General features: G+C 39.9%; 1 protein-coding gene across 8 annotated transcripts in view; it reads right to left on the bottom strand.

The window, feature by feature from the left end:
- The window catches only part of LOC135109068 (NFU1 iron-sulfur cluster scaffold homolog, mitochondrial-like), a 118,550-nt gene that overhangs the window by 31,560 nt on the left and 67,298 nt on the right, over nt 1-19,692 (bottom strand). For all 8 annotated transcript variants that reach the window (XR_010272568.1, XR_010272567.1, XR_010272569.1 and 5 more), the window contains 2 exons: nt 16,152-16,269; nt 11,296-11,432 (listed from right to left, as the gene is read on the bottom strand). Coding sequence is in view for 5 of the 8 variants with exons in the window: in XM_064020100.1 (XP_063876170.1) it covers nt 11,296-11,432; nt 16,152-16,269 (255 nt within the window). In the remaining 3 variants the exon portion in view is untranslated. The remainder of the gene's footprint in view (nt 1-11,295; nt 11,433-16,151; nt 16,270-19,692) is intronic.

Raw genomic sequence — 19,692 nt, 5'->3', positions numbered from 1 at the left:
TTGCTGCATTGCAGCTCCACCAATTCCATCTGCAGGTGGGCAGAGGCATCATCCACTGGGAAGTAAAGGGGGGCAGTGAACAGCTTGAATTCTGCAGCTAGCAACCTGACCTCTGCAAAACAGTAAGCAAATTTCTCCTGCAAAGAAGTGACAACACTGACGCAAGTGTCCAGAATCATGTCTTCAGGAGAACAAGCAGCAAGATGAGGAAAATGCATAAACTGGCCAACAGTCAACTAAGCCTCCCACAAATGTAGTTTGACCTTGAAGGCAGTAATGTAAGCATACATGTTTGTCACGAGGATGTCTTTGCCTTGCAACTTCACGTTAAGGGCATTAAGGTGAATAGTGATGTCTATCAGTAGGGCCAGACGAGCAAGCCATTGTGGGTCAGAGAAGTAATTAACATGAGGGTGGTTCTTTTGATGGAGGAAGGTCCTGATCTCTTGTTGCAGGTCACACACATGGGACAACATGGGCCCACAACTCAGCCAATAGACCTCACTGAAATTGAGCAGGTGGCTGTTGTGCGTGTTGACCTCGTCCATCAGTGCCTGGAACTGGCGATGGTTAAGGCTGTGGGAGAGGAAGGAGTTGACAACATTCACCACAACAGACATGAGGTCAACAAGGTTGGCAGACTTGGCAAACAGTGCCTCTTGGTGGAGAATGCAATGCATTTTGTGGATGGGTTGGGGGTGCCCTGCTGTTTCACAATAGTACAATAGTAGTGAAATGGTTCCTTACTTCTTTCCTGTCATCGCTGTGGCACCATTGGTTGTCAGGCACAAGAGACAGGAGAGATTGAGGGTGTTGCTTGACACACTGGAGTACAGCATCAAAGATGTCTTGTCTACTGGTTGTGCCATGTAGCAGGAAAAGTTGGAGAAACTCCTCACACTTGGAGGTCAGTGGTGACAACACAGATGAAAATGGCCAGCTTTTGTGTCGATGCTTTTGTCAAGAGTGAAAGAGAAGGCAACTAGGGTTGAGCAGTGAATCTTAAATGAGTTGTGCATGTTGTCTGACATCTTGATGTGATGACAACAGTATGTGATGAAAGGCTCACTTTTTCAAAGGCAAAATATTGGTCTGGATAGATGGAATCCACCACAACCAAAAGACACTCTGTGTTGAAGCCCCTATCTGAGAATGGCTTCAGCTGGTGAGCAATGAGGCAGGAGACTGTAACTGATGTGTCACCTTGTCTACATCAATATTCTGCTTGCTGAAGAGTGAAATGCATTTCTCCAGGTTGTCTGTCAGTTTAGTGATGGTGTCTTACCTCTCAACACCAGACATTGAGACGTAGTTCAATGTTTGGTGCTCTGTCTCCCAGTGGTGGCTCTTTGATGACAGCTACAAACTTGAGGCAGATGAGGCATTGGGCAACCCTGCACCAGACTACAAACAACAACAAGAATACAACTACAGTGAACCCCCAGTTTACTGCAGTTCAGTTACCACTGGTTCACTTTTTCACAGTTTTTCACTGGAACCTAATTACTTTTACAATGCAGGAAATCCCATTTTATCACAGAAAAATCAGCAATTATATTTGATAAAATACAAGCTAAATCATGGCATGGGTTGAGGAAATACTCAGACAAGGGTTTAGGTGCACTTGCATTTTTTGGCAACACTGCTTGCGGATAAGGTGGCGGCCAGGTGGAGGCAACGGCGCGGTTCACACCAGCCCATTACTGTCAACTGTTAGCTGTTGGCAGGCACAGTGGGCACCAGCTGGTGTTGGTTGGTCAGCTGTGCAAGCAGTAATATTTTTTGCCACTCTCACATTATTTGTGGGTTGGTGTACTTGGATTGGTGGAGGTTTGGCATGTTTGTGTGAGTGCTGTACACTGCTGTGTACAGCTTGGTTGGGTTTGATGATCATACAGAAGCAAGTTTTGTCACCAACTGACAATGTGTATAAGAGTTGTTATCCCTGTGGTGGTGGTTTGGTGTGTTATGTAAGTGTTGTACAAACATTCTGGTTATCAATAAGTTGGTGGTGGTGGTTAGTGTGTTGTGCACACGGTGCATGTTCCTAATTCATAGAGTTGGCGGCTAATCACCACCATTGCTGCAAGGAGGTGAGTGGTCCAATTAGCGGGTTTTTTTTTTTTTCTTCTTTCTGAACCAGTCAATATACAGTAAAATCCCTCTTATCCGTCATCAACGGGACCGCCGACATGCCGGATACTCGAATAGAAGTGAAATTATGTCCACAATCACCACCCTACACTCACGCATCTTACCATAACAAAGATCAGCTGATCTTAATCAGCAGCTGATCTGATCAGCTGCTTAAGTGTAAGCACAACACGCTTCCTCTTTTCTACAACTTTAGGCATGATGAAGGCGTCAGGCGATAAACAGTGCACACATGGGACTGAGTCACTGAGTAAACACAGTGCAGTGGGCTGCGGGTGGTGCGAAGCAGTGCGCTCTGGTGGCGAGGGAACAAAGTATGCCTCACACGGGAATTTTAACCGATTTCATGAGTACACATTGATTTTTTATTAATTTTAAGGCTCAGGGAAAAATGTGCCGGATACTTGAAGCTGCCGGATACTCGAATGCCAGATGAGAGGGATTTTACTGTATTGCAGATTTTTGTACTTTGTGGGTGCCTTTGGAACATAATCTCACAATGAACTGGGGGTTCACTGTAGTGCACAATCAAGATCTTCTTTCCTCTTCTTAGCAGACATGGTGACCTGAATATGAAAATCCCCGTACCCATACCCTGCCATGGTGGATATGGGGAATTATGGTAACGTGTAGGTTAAGATATCAATATATCTATTAACTTGAAAAGTATTATGTATAATACAATAATTATGACAAAAAGCACAGACTATAAAAAACAAACCTTCTGTGCAGGGTTGCTGAACATTAAAGATACCCTGAGTGCCACCTCCCACCCCCCCCCCCAAAAAAAAAAAAAAAAAAAAAAAAAAAAAAAAAAAAAAAGCCTTTGATTAAGGCTTTGCAGGCTGGACTCCCATTTTTATGTTAGTAAGTACAATTTGATGGATGCTACACTTTCACAGGCTGTATCTGGCCCATGGGCCAGAGGTTGCTGGCCACTGCCTTAAGGATACAACAGGGTCTGTATGTGAAACTGATAAATGAAGTGTTTATGCATAACTCCCTAGAAACTCACTGCCAACAACCAGCAAGACTCTGGATGAGTACTTTCAGGCCCTTAAGATCTTGAGTAAAGAGTAACTTTAAGGCTAAAACTGCAATTCAACACTGTGAAGAGTATATCAGGGACTCATTTATTAATGGCCTGCAGTCACCACTGATAAAGCAATGCATAATGGAAAACAAGACTCTTGATCTGTTTACCACATCTGACAAAGTGCGAGCCCTCAACTTGGCACAGAGAAACTTCTAGTCTTTCCATGATACTCCTTTGTTTTGTGTGATAAGTACCACTCTGGATAATAACTGTTGGGGAACCAGAATTTATTACAGTAACGACTACTACAAATTTAAAGTGTTTTTTTTTGGTCTTCAGTGCCATCTATGCTCAAAGTGTCTTGCTTGCCAAGCAGTGTATCATAAGTGCCGGTACTCCTGGTGCTATAAATCCTACTAATGTGACACTGGTGACCATAGCATCCACTGTATATTGTCTCAAGTGATGGCTAAAATTTTGATGAACAGTATCAAAAGAGATGGTCTTATTGATAGTGAGAGTTCAGAGACCTTAGTACATCCACTCTTTAAAAGTGCAACAATCAAAAAGTATTATGGCCATGGCTTCTACTTAATTTTTTACTCAAGCATCTGGCTTTAGCAGAATTGACATCATACTGAATGGCTGGACTGACAAAAGCATGTGTCAGATTATGCTTCCACAACTCTGTTCTGATGCAATTCTAGGCCAGGGTTTAAAAAAAACTGCATATGTTGACATGGTGGAAACTCACCCCCTCTTGTAATCTGTTGACTCGATGTGCTGAAAGTAAATCTTCCAAAAATGTTTGCTAAACTAACAGCCGCCTTCATCCTATTGCCACCAAATCTTGACGTTACTGCAATGATGATCGTATTTTCACAGAAAAGGAAGTGCAAATTCCTGACTGTCTTGGAGATAAACCCAACATTCTTGACCTTTTCCTAACCTCTAATACTTCTGCTTATGCTCTAACCCTATCCTCTCTAATGGGCTCCTCTGATCACAATCTCATATCTGTATCTTGTCCTATCACTCCAATCCCTTCTCAGGATTCCCCAAAGCAGAGGTGCCTCCAGTGTTTTGCCTCTGCTTATTGGGGAAACCTGAGGAGGTATTATGATGATTTTCCTTGGAATGACTACTGCTTCCATGTCAGAGATCCGTCTCTTTTGTGTGCTGAGCTCTTAGCAGAAGTGATAGTGTCTGGCATGGAGGCATACATTCCACACTCTTTCTCTCAACCTAAACCTTCCAAACTTTGGTTTAATACATCACCTGAACTTCCATCACCTGAACTTCATGCACTTTATATTTCTGCCCGGGACTGTGCCAAGTCTGTTCTCCAACTAGCCAAAAACTCCTTCATTAGTAGAAAGCATCAAAATCTTTCAAGATCTAACTCCCCTCATAACTTCTTGCACCTAGAAAAAACATCTCCAATAACTTTGCTTCTTCTTCTTTCCCTCCTTTATTTCAATCTGATGGCACCACTGCCATCCCATCTATTTCTAAAGCTGAACTCTTTGCTCAAAACTCTACCTTGGATGATTCAGTGCTTGTTCCTCCCTCTCCTCCACCCTCTAACTACTTTATGCTACTCATTAAGATCCTTTGTAGTGATGTTTTCCATGCCTTCGCTAACCTAAAACCCAGAAGGCTTATGGACCTGAAACTGTGCCTACACTGTGCTTGCACCTTGCCTAGTCAAACTCTTTCAACTCTATTTATCAACATCTACCTTTCCTTCTTGCTGGAAGTTTGTCTGCATTCAGCCTGTTCCTAAAAAGGGTGACCACTCTAATCCCTTAAACTACCATCCTATTGCTTTAATTTCCTGCCTATCTGAAGTTTCTGAATCTATTCTCAACAGGAAGATTCTTAAATATCTATCACTTCACAACCTTCTATCTGATTGCCAGTATGGGCTCCATCACAGCTGCTCTACTGGTGATCTTGCTTTCCTTACTCTTTTAGAGATTTTGGTAAACTTTTGCTATTGCCTTAGACATATCAAAAACTTTTGATAGTCTGGCACAAAGCATTAATTTTCAAACAACCCTCCTATGGCTTCAATCCTCCTCTCTGTAACTTCATCTCAAGTTTCCTTTCTGACCATTCTATTGCTGCTGTGGTAGATGGTCACTGTTCTTCTAAATCTATTAACAGTGGTGTTCCTCAGGCTTCTGTACTGTCACCCAATCTATTCCTATTATTCATCAATTATCTTCTAAACCAAACTTTTTGTCCTATCCACTCCTATGTTGATGATCCTACCCTGCACTTTTCCATGTCTTTTCACAGACACCTAACCCTTCAGAAAGCAAACAGTTCATGCAGGGAAGCCACAGAACACCTGACTGGATCTCTGTAAAATTTCTGATTGGGGCTGAGCAAACTTAGCATTGTTCAATGCCCCAAAAACTCAATTCCTCCATCTATCAACTCAACACAACCTTCCAGACAACTATGCCCCTCTTCTTCAGTGACACTCAACTGTTCCCCTCTTCTACACAGAACATCCTCAGTCTGTCCTTTACTTATAATCTAAATTGGAAACTTCACATCTCATCTCTAGTTAAAACAGCTTCTATGAAGTTGGGCATTCTGAGTTGTCTCTGCCAGTTTTCCTCATCCCCCCAGCTGCTAACTCTGTAAAGGGGCTTTATCTGTCTATGTATGTAACTCATACTGCTCTTTTAAACAGGATGGAATCAAAAGCTCTTTGTCATATCAGCTCCTCTCTGACTGACTGTCTTCAGCTTCTTTCTCATTGCCACAATGTTGCATCTCCTTGCTATCTTCTACCGGTATTTCCATGCCAACTGCTCTTTTGATCTTGCTAACTGCATACCTCCCCTCCTCCTCCAGCCTTGCTGCATAAGACTTTCTTCTTTCTCTCACTCTTATACTGTCCACCTCTCTAATGCAAGAGTTAACCAGTATTCTCAATCATTCATCCCTTTCTCCAGTAAACTCTGGAACTTCCTGCCTACTTCTGTATTTCCTCCTTCCTATGACTTGAATTCTTCCAAGAGGAACGTTTCAAGACAATTATCCTGTAATTTTTGACTGTCACTTTCAACATTGTTCAGGGACTGCCACTTCATTGGGCTCTTTTTTTTATTGCTGTTTTGTTGATCTTGGCCAGTGCCCCTCCTACACAGATTAAAAAAAAGTAATGAATGGGTTAAACTTATGTTTAGCTCTCTTACTTTCTGTTTTATAATCTTACACATTTGATAATGTTTAGAAATATATTATTATCCTCTTTCTTTTTCCTTCTCCTTTAGATTTGTTCAATACTCATGACTTGTGGCTGTGTTGTCAGACTGATTTTCTTTTCTCTACACCTACATTTTTAATTCATATTAACATTTTACTGTGTTCCTTATTTTCAGCATTTCTATTTATATCTGTCGTCATAGATGACCTGACTCAATAACATAAATAGAAATAAGGTGACTAATATAGAGCATTTTTTAAACACAAGTCCTTCTTGCTCAGCTTAAATGTATAAATGCACTATAGTCTGTTCAGAGAAATAATTTCAGTGAGACCTCTGTGTTTGGTTGGCAGTCCTGTTGCCCATAGGCCCAATGAATAAAAAAAAAAATTAAACCTTCCTTGAGAAATACTTTTATTTCTTTACTTATTCCAATCCCAATCCCTCCAATCCCTCCTCAGGATCCCCGTAAGCAAAGGTGCCTCTGGAATTTTGCCTCTCCTAGTTGAGGGACCTGAGGAGGTATTTTGCTAATTTTCCTTGGAATGACTACTGCTTCTGTGTCAAAGACCCGTCTTTGTGTGCCAAGCGCATAACTGAGATGATTGTGTCTGGCATAGAGGCGTACATTCCACACTCTTTTTCTCAACCTAAACCTTCCAAATCTTGGTTTAACACAGCCTATTCTCGTGCTATACATAATAAAGAGGTGGCCCACAAAAGGTATTTCAGCCTTCCATCACCAGAATCTCAAGCACTTTATATTTCTGCCTAGAACCATGCCAAGTCTGTTCTCCAACTAGCCAAAAACTCCATCATTAATAGAAAGTGTCAAAATCTTTCAAGATCTAATTCCCCTTGTTTCTAGCATCTAGCCAAAAATATCTCCAATAACTTTGCTTCTTCTTCTTTTCCTCCTTTATTTCAACCAGATGGCACCAGCGCTATTACATCTATCTCTAAAGCTGAACTCTTCGCTCAAACCTTTGCTAAAAACTGTACCTCGGATGATTCATGGCTTGTTCTTCCCTCTCCTCCACCTTCTGAACACTTCATGCTACCTATTAAAATTCTTCGCAAAGATGTTTTCCATGCTCTCACTGGCCTAAACCCTCGGAATGCTTATGGACCTGTTGAGGTCCCTCCTATTGTTCTCCGAAACTGTGCCTCCATGCTTGCACCTTGTCTAGTCAAACTCTTTCAACTCTGTCTGTCAACATCTACCTTTCCTTCTTGCTGGAAGTTTGCCTACATTCAGCCTGTTCCTAAAAAGGGTGACCGTTCTAGTTCCTCAAACTACCATCCTATTGCTTTAATTTCCTGCCTATCTAAAGTTTCTGAATCTATCCTCAACAGGAGGATTCTGAAACACTTATCACTTCACAACCTTCCATCTGATCACCAGTATAGGTTCTGTCAAGACCGCTCTACTGGTGATCTTCTGGCTTTCCTTACTGAGTCTTGGTCATCCTCTTTTAGAGATTTTAGTGAAACTTTTGCTGTTGCCTTGGATATATCAAAAGCTTTTGACAGAGTCTGGCATAGAGCTTTGATTTCCAAACTACCCTCCTATGGCTTCTATCCTTCTCTCTGTAACTTCATCTAAAGTTTCCTTTCTGACCATTCTATTGCTGCTGTGGTACACAGTCACTCTTCTTCTCCTAAATCTATTAACAGTGGTGTTCCTCAGGGTTCTGTCCTGTCACCCACTCTCTTCTTATTATTCATCAATGGCCCAAAATAAACTTTTTTTTGTCCTATCCACTCCTACACTGATGATACCACCCTGCATTTTTCCACATCTTTTTATAGAAGTCCAACACTTCAGGAAGTAAACAGTTCATGCAGGGAAGTCACAGAATGCCTGACTTCTGATCTTTCTAAAATTTCTGATTTGGGCAGAGCAAACTTGGTATTGTTCAATGCCTCAAAAAGTCAATTCCTCCATCTATCAACTCGACACAACCTTCCAGACAACTATCCCCTCTTCTTCAATGACACTTAACTGTCCCCCTCTTCTACACTGAACATCCTTGGTCTGTCCTTTACTTATAATCTGAACTGGAAACTTCACATCTCATTTCTATCTAAAACAATTTCTAGAAAGTTAGGCATTCTGAGATGTCTACGCCAGTTTTTCTTACCCCTCTCAGCTGCTAACTCTGTGCAAGGGCTTTATCCGTCCATGTATGGAGTATGCTTCACATGTCTGGGGGGTTCCACTCATATTGCTCTTCTAGACAGGGTGGAATCAAAAGGTTTTTGTCTCATCAACTCCTCTCCTCTAACTGACTGTCTTCAGCCTCTCTCTCATCACTGCAATATTGCATCTCTAGCTGTCTTCTACCACTATTTTCATGCTAACTGCTTTTCTGATCTTGCTAACTGCATGCCTCCCCTTCTCCCATGGCCTCGCTGCACAAGACTTTATTCTTTCTCTCATCCCTATTCTGTCCACCTCCCTAATGCAAGAGTTAACCAGTATTCTCAATCATTCATCTCTTTCACTGGTAAACTCTGAAACTCCCTGCCTGCTTCTGTATTTCTACCTTCCTATGACTTGAATTCCTTCAAGAGGGAGGTTTCAAGACACTTATCATTCAATTTTTGACTACCGCTTTAGACCTTTTTCTGTGACTAGCATCTCAGTGGGCTTTTTTTTTTTATTGGATTTTTGTTGCCCTTAGCCAGTGTCCCTCCTATGTATATATATATAAAAAAAAAAAAAAATGCTCAACAACTACACAATTTGGGCAAGTTTTGTTTAGATCTACAGATGGAACACTGTTCAACTATTTCATAGTTTTCAATCTTGATAGGATAAAAAATAAAGTAATTATGGCGAGTATAAATTAAGGAAAGAAATTTTACGGTTTATACAGCCATTGTGAGGTTATGCTTAAAATGAAGCCTGTCCTCACAGACATGAAATATTCCTGAATATGATGGTTTCAGATTTTACATGAAAAGCTGTATAAAAGAGAAAAGATTTCTATGAGTATCTTGTATGTCGCCTCGCATTTTCCAGTATTGTGCAGGAAGCACAGTAGAGAGGAGTTGGGTGTTTCCCTCCCTCTCCCTCTGTCCCTTCCTCCCTTCCTCCCTAGCAAGTAATTATTGATGGCTAAATTGATCATGAGTGATTGAAGGAGGGAGAACAAAGGTCTATCATAACTGTGACTGTGACAGGTGCCTGCTAAAAGTGTGCCTATCACAGGCGCTTTTTATTTGGCAGGTTTAATCATGGTGAATGTTTTCATACAGAGATTTTAACATTTGATTAAAGCATTAGCTTTCAGAACACTTATATTGATATTATTATCAGACTTTAGAATAATGTGAATATGAGGTGTCACAACTGTATGCTTAGCAAGATGCAAAAAAAGTAAATGGTACACTCAATTATTATTATTAATCATTAACTGTGATTCCTGAGATGAGTTGGGAGGGAGAGAGGAGAGAGGGTGGGATGATGGGAGAGGTAGCAGGGTTTTGGGTGAGTGGGGAAGGATGAGGCAAGGGAAGTGGGAGGGAGGGAAACACCCACCTCCTCCCTACTCTGCTTCCTGCATGATACTGGAAGATGTGAGGGGACACGCATGATACTCATAGAAGTCTTTAATTTTCTTTTTTATATAACTTTTCTTGCAAAACCTGAAGGCACCATCATATTCAGAAGTATTTTATGTCTGTGAAGACGTTTCATTTTAAGTATAACCTCACAATGGCTGGACATAACAATTATAAGTAAAGTGGTGTATAAACTGTAAAATTTGTTTCCTTAACTTATATTCACAATATTTTCTTTGTTTTTTTTACCCTATCAAGGTTGAAAACTGTTATAGAGCTGAAAAAACACTGCTTCATCTGTGGCTGTAAACCAAATTTGCATGTAGTTGTTGAGGTAAGTGATGAAATATAAGCACAGTAAAAGCCCTCTCATCCCGCATTCAAGTATCCGACAGCTTCAAGTATCCGGCACATTTTTCCCTGAGCCTTAAAATCAATAAAAAATCAATGTGTACTCATAAAATCGATTAAAATTCCCCCGCGAGGCATACTTTGTCCCCTCGCCACCAGAGCGCACTGCTTCGCACCACCCGCGGCTCACTCAGTGACTCAGTCCCGCGTGTGCACTGTTTATCGCCTGACACCTTCATCATGCCTAAAGTTGTAGAAAAGAGGAAGCGTGTTGTGTTTACACTTAAGCAGCTGATCAGATCAGCTGATCTTTGTTATGGTAAGATGCATGAGTGTAGGGTGGTGATTGTGGACATAATTTCACTTCTATTCAAGTATCCGGCAATATTCAAGTATCCAGCATGTCGGCAGTCCCGTTGATGCCAGATAAGAGGGATTTTACTGTATATCTCAAGGGAGACTGAGTTTCCCTCACACTCTGTGGGCGAGTGGTGAGCGGGGCTGCCAACATAACATAGAGGTCTCTTTGAGATTCATTCTCTGAATGGACTATAGTGCATGCAGTCTACAGAGTTCATCTCCTATGACTACCATTGGAAGAATGCTTCATGATGGAAAAAAAATTTTCTTCATCCCTATCACTTAAGTCCTTTTGGAGTTTTAAGTGAGGAAGTAAGAAAATAAGAGAATCTTGTGAAGGTGTGGAGCAAGCATACAATTAAGGAGCTAGCATGGGTGCCTTATGATGGTCCTTCAGAGGTCTGATAGGGGCACTACATACATAGTGTATAAAGTTATGAATGTATATGAAACAGGTTATGCAGTATTGACAGAAAAGCATACTGCATGAGTGGTAATTCATACAATATACTGACAAAATATCTAGAAAACATAAATTAAAAAAAAACTATTCTCTTAATAAATTATCTCAATCATTTTGACAAAACAATAAATTTACCTTAAGGTGGACAATTCCATCGTTAAATCCTCTGAATAGAATATCACCTCCATCTTCCTGCACAGTTGGTCGAATACGGGTGTCTAAGAGTTCCTTGATCATGGCTACTGTATCATCATCTTCATCCTCACAGGTGGCTGAAAAATCACTAATTCTTTATGTCTATATACATAATTAAAATACTGTAAATATTCTACTGTAATAACTTGATTTTCCTTTAACTAGAAAGAGCTTATGGATTTATCAATATAAAAAAAATGAAAATATTTTAGAATAGAATAAGATCAGTAAAATCCCAGAATGTGTCTCTTTACAAAGAAAATGAGAATTCAATAATGAAGTTGACAATTCTTGAGGTGCTTATTCTAATAGTGCTGAGAGATTAATTCACAAATGGAAAACATAAGACACTCCATTTCAATGTTATGGAAATAGAAAAGTGAGATTTTTGCTAACTTGTTATACTAATGTATATAAAAAGAAATGTTAGCCTAAGTGTTATAATATAATTGATGAAGTGTTTACACTGAATGTTAATGTATATCACAAACATGGGTCAAGTTCCCTGATTTGAGGCATTATCAAAAGATTTTATAATATGGCTCTCTGGACACCATATAATGCATAAGATTCTTCATTACTTACAGCTTTAAAATAAAATGCAAGTGGGGAAATCCAGAGAGAAAAGATAAGGTATGGAATCCTGATTAAAAGTAGAGTCAAACAAAATCAACGCAAAGACGAGTGACAAAGGCAATCCACCAAACACCAAATACTGTATGTGCAGAAGGAATGCACAAATGTTGCTGTAATATATGTCACATGAATAACTGAACTAGTTTTACAGTTTATAATGGTACAAAACATGTATAGGAAGGATGGTAGAGAATGATGATGAAAAAGAATCCCTCCAATGTACTAAAAAATTGTGTAGCTGGATGGATATTCACAACTTACATATATTTTGAACTTTTGAGTTAATCTACATGGGCATCAATTTTATCTATCTATCTATTTGATGCCTTGCTTCTCTCTAAATAAGTCCCTAAAGAGGGTGGCCACAGCAAGAGAGCCTCCATTTCTTCCTATCCAAAGGTGGAAAAACAGAAGCAGGCAGGGAGTTCCAGAGTTTACCATAGAAAAGGATGAATGATTGAGAATACTGGTTAATTCTTGCATTAGAGAGGTGGACAGAATAGGGGTGAAAGATGGAAGAAAGTCTTGTGCAGTGAGGCCGTAGGAGGAGGGGAGGCATGCTTTTAGCAAGATCAGAAGAGCAGTTAGCCTGAAAATATCAGTAGAAGACAGCTAGGGATGCAACATTGCAGCGATGAGAGAGGATGAAGACAGTCAGTTAGAGGAGAGGAGTTGATGAGACGAAAAGCTTTTGATTCCACCCTGTCTAGAGGAGTGGCATTAGTGGAACTCCCCCAGACATGTGAAGCATACTCCATACATGGACAGATAAGGCCCTTGTACAGAGTTAGCAACTGGGGGGGTGAGAAAAACTGGCGGAGACGTCTCAGAACGCCTAACTTCATAGAAGCTGTTTTAGCTAGAGATGAGATGTGAAGTTTCCAGTTCAGATTATAAGTAAAGGACAGACAGAGGATGTTCAGTGTAGAAGAGGGGGGACAGATGAGTGTCATTGAAGAAGAGGGGATAGTTGTCTGGAAGGCTGTGTCGAGTAGATAGATGAAGGAAATGAGTTTTTGAGGCATTGAACAATACCAAGTTTGCTCTGCCAATGATTGACAGTGATTGACTACCACAGCAGCAATAGAACGGTCAGAAAGGAAACCTGAGACAAAGTTACAAAGAGAAGGATAGAAGCCGTTTCCTTTCTGACCGTTCTATTGCTGCTGTGGTAGACAATCACTGTTCTTCTAAATCTATTAACAGTGGTGTTCCTCAGGGTTCTGTCCTGTCTCTAACTCTCTTCTTATTATTCATCAATTATCTTCTAAACCAAACTTCTTGTCCTATTCACTCCTATGCTGATGATACCACCCTGCATTTTTCCATGTCTTTTCATAGATGTCCAAACCTTCAGGAAGTAAACATTTCACGCAGGGAACCAGAGAATGCCTTACTTCTGATTTTTCTAAAATTTCTGATTGGGGCAGAGCAAACTTGGTATTGTTCAATGCCTCAAAAACTCAATTCTTCCATCTATCAACTTGACACAACCTTCCAGACAACTATCCCCTCTTCTTCAGTGACACTCAACTGTCCCCCTCTTCTACACTGAACATCCTTTGTCTGTCCTTTACTTATAATCTGAACTGGAAACTTCACATCTTATCTCTAGCTAAAACAGCTTCTTTTAAGTTAGGCGTTGTGAGATGTCTCTGCCAGTTTTTCTCATCCACCCAGCTGCTAACTCTGTACAGGGGCCTTATCTGTCCATGTATGGAGTATACTTCACACGTCTGGGGGGGTTCCACTCATACCGCTTTTCTAGACAGGGTGGAATCAAAAGCTTCTCGTCTCATCAACTCTTCCTCTAACTGACTGTCTTCAGCCTCTCTCTTATCACCGCAATGTTGCATGTCTAGCTGTCTTCTACTGCCATTTTCATGCTAACTGCTCTTCTGATCTTACTAACTGCATGCCTCCCCTTCTCCTGCAGCCTCACTGCACAAGACTTTCTTCTTTCTTTCACCCCTATTCTGTCCACCTCTCTAATGCAAGAGTTAACCAATATTCTCAATCATTCATCCCTTTCTCTGGTAAACTCTGGAGCTCCCTGCCTGCTTTTGCATTTCCACCTTCCTATGACCTGAATTCCCTCAAGAGAGAGGTTTCAAGACACTTATCTTTCAATTTTTGACTACCGCTTTGGACCCTTTTCTGTGGCTGGCATCTCAGTGGGCTTTTTTTTTTCTTTTTTTTTTTCCCATTTAAGTTTTGTTGCCCTTGGCCAGTGTCCCTCCTACAGTAGAAGTATACTACCTCCCTAGGCATTACCATCTTGGGATGGTATTCTCTCTCTTGTGGGAAGTTGTAAATGTTACTGTTCTGCAAGGGGAGATAATATTCTTTGAGCATAGGTGGTTTTTGTTTTGAGAGGGCAGTGGCTCATAGAATATTATAATCCTCATATTTGTTTGCCCGTTGTCATAGCTGCATGTCCTAGAACGTAGTTTGTGACTCTTCCTCAGCAAATTGAAGTTGTTTGGCAGTTGCAATACTCACTTCTCTGTTGGTGGGTGAAACAGGATGACAATTTCACATTTTTTAATCATTACAGACCAGTAGGACCCTGTAAATGTATATGTGGGCCCCCCCACTAACCTATGCAGGAAGTAGATTATGGAAGCTGTGAGAGGTGCAGAACCTATGGTCAGAACAAAAGATATTCTATTCATCCATTTAATGTGGATCAGAAATTAGTGAAAACTCAGGACACAAATAAGTCAAAAGGTTCTTCACATATTAAAGTAATTCAAACCCTTGTTTTTCTTTGCAGTTTTCACTGGAATATTCTTTGGCACTCTTTTTCCAAAGTGCAAGCCTTCTCTTTACACAATGAATAAATAAATCTACATCAGACATTAGATCAAGGGTGGAAACATTGGAATTCCATGCAGTGTGGCTGCACAGCATGACCACATCCATAGAACTGAGTATGTTTTGTCCTAATATCCAGTGTGATGAGGCAGTGGAGTGCTGCATCATGGTGCAATGCTACTGAAGCAGTGAGACAGTGTATTTTCTCAACATTGTAGCACCATTGTGGCTGCACTACTACAGAGCTGCAGCATAGTGTGACACTGACGTTCTAGCACTTTCACAACACATTTTTCCACATCATGCACCGTGATCCCAATTATGCACAATGTCTGCATTCATATTCAGTTTCTATTTCAAACACCCCTTATGAAAATAATCCACCACTTTTTGAAATTCCCTTTCATTCTCTACTAGTTAGACACTGTCATCCGCAAACAGACATGCTAGTATAGTCCATCCCACACCATTCTTTTACAGCCTTGTACCTACATTTCCTACTTTATCTTTCTTTTCCCATATACAGCTATCCATGAAAATATCAAACAACCACAGAGACATCACACATTCCTGTTTCTCTCCTTTTCCTACAATGAAACTCTCTCTTCTCTCACATACATTCGTATCCCTATCAAAGCCTTAATTCCTTCCAAAAACAATCCTCCTATACCATAAATCTTTAGAACATCCTAGATGGCTTTCCTATCTATCTTAGCACATCCAAGAATTCTATTATCATTTTAATTGCATAAGTCTGATCCACACAGCATTTTCCTTTTCTAATTTTTTCCTATTCCTCACTGATTTTCAACTCAGTCACTTCTATTAATCATTCAATCAAGATTCTCCCAAAGACTTTTCCTGACACACCAAAGCAAATTTACTACTTATTACACTCATTCCTACAATTATCATCTTTCTGTAAAGGTGCAATAACTCTTTCTCCACTTATCTCGAAGTTCTCCTTGTCCCCATGCCAGATCACATATTAGGAACATTCAGTCTGTTACTACTTCATTTCCATACTTTAACATCTTTACAGTTATTCTGTTTATATCTGCAGCTTTGCTACACTTCAGCTCTTTTCTCTATCTTCTCCCTACTAATTTTTCTCTGCATAAACATGCATTCTCTCATTGGTTACAAAATTATGTGATCAAAAAGTTCTAAAACTGTTTCTATTACTAACAAACAAAGTGCAGCATAGACATATGTGCATAGCAACAATGAGTGGTGACCTTCTGAAGTTGGTATGTGGTGTGGCATTGTACTGTCAAGATCACAGCCTGTGTTACATTAATTTCTATGATATTAACAAAAATTAGTAATTTAATCCAACATACCATGTTCATTGTCTGCTTGGTGATCTGTATGCATTACAGGTAGACCAGAAGCAAAAAAGTCCATGATTATAGCAAAAGCTTCAGGTTTGATAGTTCGCCATTCTGCTTCTTCTTCTTCCTGAAAGTCACAAGTGGTTAGTTAATAGTCAACATGAGTCAATAAAACATAGTCAAAACATATTTATAATAAAAAAGATTGAGAAGATAAGAAAAGATGCTGGATAATACTGCAACTTTTACAACATGCATTTTAAGATTTCTTCATACACACACATCTATTTTTTCTGCAGTCACTGCAAAAGAAATCATCATACATTACAAATCCCAACACTCTATAATAATACTACATCATAATTTTATTTATCACCCTTTCCATTTCCTTGCAAGTATCAAATTAACCCAGCCAGTGACAATGTATAAATTTAAGATGTCTCGTATACCCACACTCAGTGCTAATGCTGTAAATTTACAGTGGCAACATAAAAAAATTCTATACTCTATTTAATTGAAGTTAACAGAAAACACACTGTGTGTACTCCAATCCTTACTCTAGCCTGTGGATGTGTATGTAGCCACATGACAAGATGCCATCAGAAGTGCACTGATTCACAATTTCAAAGTAATGAGAGTGATGTAGGGTTGTGCCTGGAGCCCTGCTTCAGAGAATACCACACACTTCACTTCTAAAGCAGATCAGTACTGTTTATGAAAAGGGTCTTTGTGAAAACTACAAAAAAAAGTGTCACCACACAATCACATGCAAATTGCAATAGCCTATTGATCGTTCAGTGAGGCAAATAATGTAATGCCAACCCTCATTCCCTCACATACTACAAATAGCCTACCAATTGTATGTACACTCATTGTAGTAATTTACCATTACTGAGATGACCTAACACCATTCATAAGCACTTGTGGTGGCCAGAAATCACTAGCACCATGAACACCACTGGCATCACTATTCATCACATTATATATACCCATGCAAGCCAATTTATAATGTGGGTTTAAAATTTTTTTCACTTTGCTAAAACCACTCTTTTACATATTTTCCCACTATCTTTATGTTGTTTAGGATTTTTCAGCAAAAAAAAAAAAAAAAAAAAAAAAAAAAAAAGCTGGCACCATGGCCAGATCCACAGTTAAAAAAGGCTGGCTCCAAACAGATTAAAGAGGTGGGTGATAATCATCACTCAGGACAAGTGGGAAAGTGCAAGTTTACCTTGTGCTACATCACTGGTATTCTTTTATTAGGGTGCAAGAACAGGTCCAAGCTGAATATGGGAAAAAAGAAAAACATGGTAATGGTGAAGAATTCAGCAATCATGAAGTAGAAAGCCGAATACTAATAAGATTTGAGACACCTGTGCTGTTTGTCATGTCAAGAAAGTTGCCACTGTATTTACCACAAGCACAACTCTAGAGAAGAAGAAGGGACAAGGAGGAGGAAGATGTGTGTTGTAAGGACTAAATTGTTATACAGTGGAAATCAAAGTAGTTGGCACAATGATGCACCGGGAGGCATGTTCTTTCTCCTCAAATATTTTCCTCCTCAACTGTTAAAAGTGAATTATTTTAAATTTTTCATATGTGGCAGCTCACCCATAGATCCTGCACTGGTTTACTGCACTGTGCAACTGTCACTCATTGCTTAATGAAGTGTGACAGGTGTGAGTGTCATCTGTTGTTTGGGAGACAGATTTTTTAAATTGTACTATTCAAAGGCAGGTTTACTCAGTACCTGGTGCAAACCAAAACTCCTAAGTGATCAGATCAGCCTTGTCTACTCCCTATACAAGGGTGGTTATGGAGCAAGAGACTGTACAGGAGGCAATAGTGTTACTTAGATGTATTGCATGCAGGTTGAAAATTTGAGTTTACCAATAATAACTCACTTATTCTTTAAAAGGCATGGCAGATCAGAGGCAGTTTCCCTTGAGGCTCTATGAGTTATAAATCACCAGCTAACAAATACCTCTTCATGTACAGTGCAGAAAATTGAAGAAACAAACCAAAGATTATTGTATAATGTATCTATCAGTTTCTTTTGATATATCCAAAAGGATTTCACCCTACTTTCCTACTGTGCTGTATGCAAGCTTTACTTACCAATTCCTCACAAAGAAAATTGTGAGCTTTCACCAAAAAATGTTACCTGGCCAATTGACAAAATTTGTTCCATACTTCGGTCAAATGAAAGTATATTCACTGTGACAGGTGCACCATGTAAATGTGTTTGTCACCCTAAAAGTGCTGATCCCTACCATCCAAAGTTTATGGTACCACATGTGAGGCATCCTGAGAAACTGATAGTATGGGCTGTTTTTTACTTATAACAGTATTAGGAATTTAGTTATTATTGAAGATGTTAATTTTACTGGTGAAAGATATCTTGACTTGCCATTTGGCTATTTTGAGTGCTTTGACAAATGCAGAGCTGAGACATTCATGCAGGATGATGCACTGTTACAGAAGGATGCCAGTGAAGGAGTGATTACAGAATTGAACACCAGAATATTTGCAGGACTGTCCTGCAAACAGTCTTGATTTGAATCACATAAAAAACATGTGAGCTCTACACTGCCCTCCATGTTTCATAGTATCCAAGTTTTGCAGCCTTCAAGTTTTGTGCTGAACAGTAAATTCTTATCAACCTGACTTTCATCCATATTTCCTCAAATTTCACACTTTTGTTATATATGGGTCAGTAAGAGGCACATGCTGGAATTACTCCCAGTGAGATCTAAAACACTGTATCAGGGGATGTTGTGAACCAATCATTAAAACCAGCTGTGACCTCACTGAATGTTTCCCTTAATGTCTCACAACACAAGGGGCAGTCACAGCCTGCCCTCTAAAGACAACTCTCTTCCTTCACACAAAACTACAAGCATCTAATTACACACACACTCTTCACTCAAAATTCAAAATTATTATGGTGACTCCTACACTAGCCTTGGAGTCCCCATTTGGGGAGGGGGCAACAAATGTCCCCAAGTCAGACTGCTCTTCTGGTATCAACCCTAAGTGTCTTGACAACCCCCTACACTTTTTCTTTATTAACTTCTGCAACATTTGTGGTCTTGGATCTAATTTTCATTCTGTAGAACACCACCTTTACTCTACTAAACCTCATCTTCTTTTCCTCATTGAAATACAGGTGTCTCAGGTAATTGACAGTAGTCCTTTTTTTGTTCCCTCCTACTTTCTCTATCTTCATTTTCAATCCAAAGCTGGATGCTGTGTCTATGAGCGCAATGACTTAGCCTGCTCTTGTGCCCATGCTCTTGAATCTTCTGGGTTTTCCATCATCTGGCTATGACTACAGAGTCATTCTCAAACAAAATTTATCTGTGCTATATACCTCTCACCTAACTCCTCTGACTATATGAAATTCTTTGACTACTTAAGTTCCAAAATGGAGCACATTCTGACTCTCTTCCCTTTTGCAGAAATCTCCATGTAGCCGCCGGCTCAGTACTGGCTGGCTTGTAGTTCCTGTACTTTATTTTGTGGCTGGTTTCTTGTTATGTTCTTATCA

This window comes from Scylla paramamosain, chromosome 18 (assembly GCF_035594125.1).
Source record: "Scylla paramamosain isolate STU-SP2022 chromosome 18, ASM3559412v1, whole genome shotgun sequence".
In the NCBI taxonomy this organism is placed as follows: Eukaryota; Metazoa; Arthropoda; class Malacostraca; order Decapoda; family Portunidae; genus Scylla; species Scylla paramamosain.
This window is presented reverse-complemented; position numbering and strand designations above follow the sequence as displayed.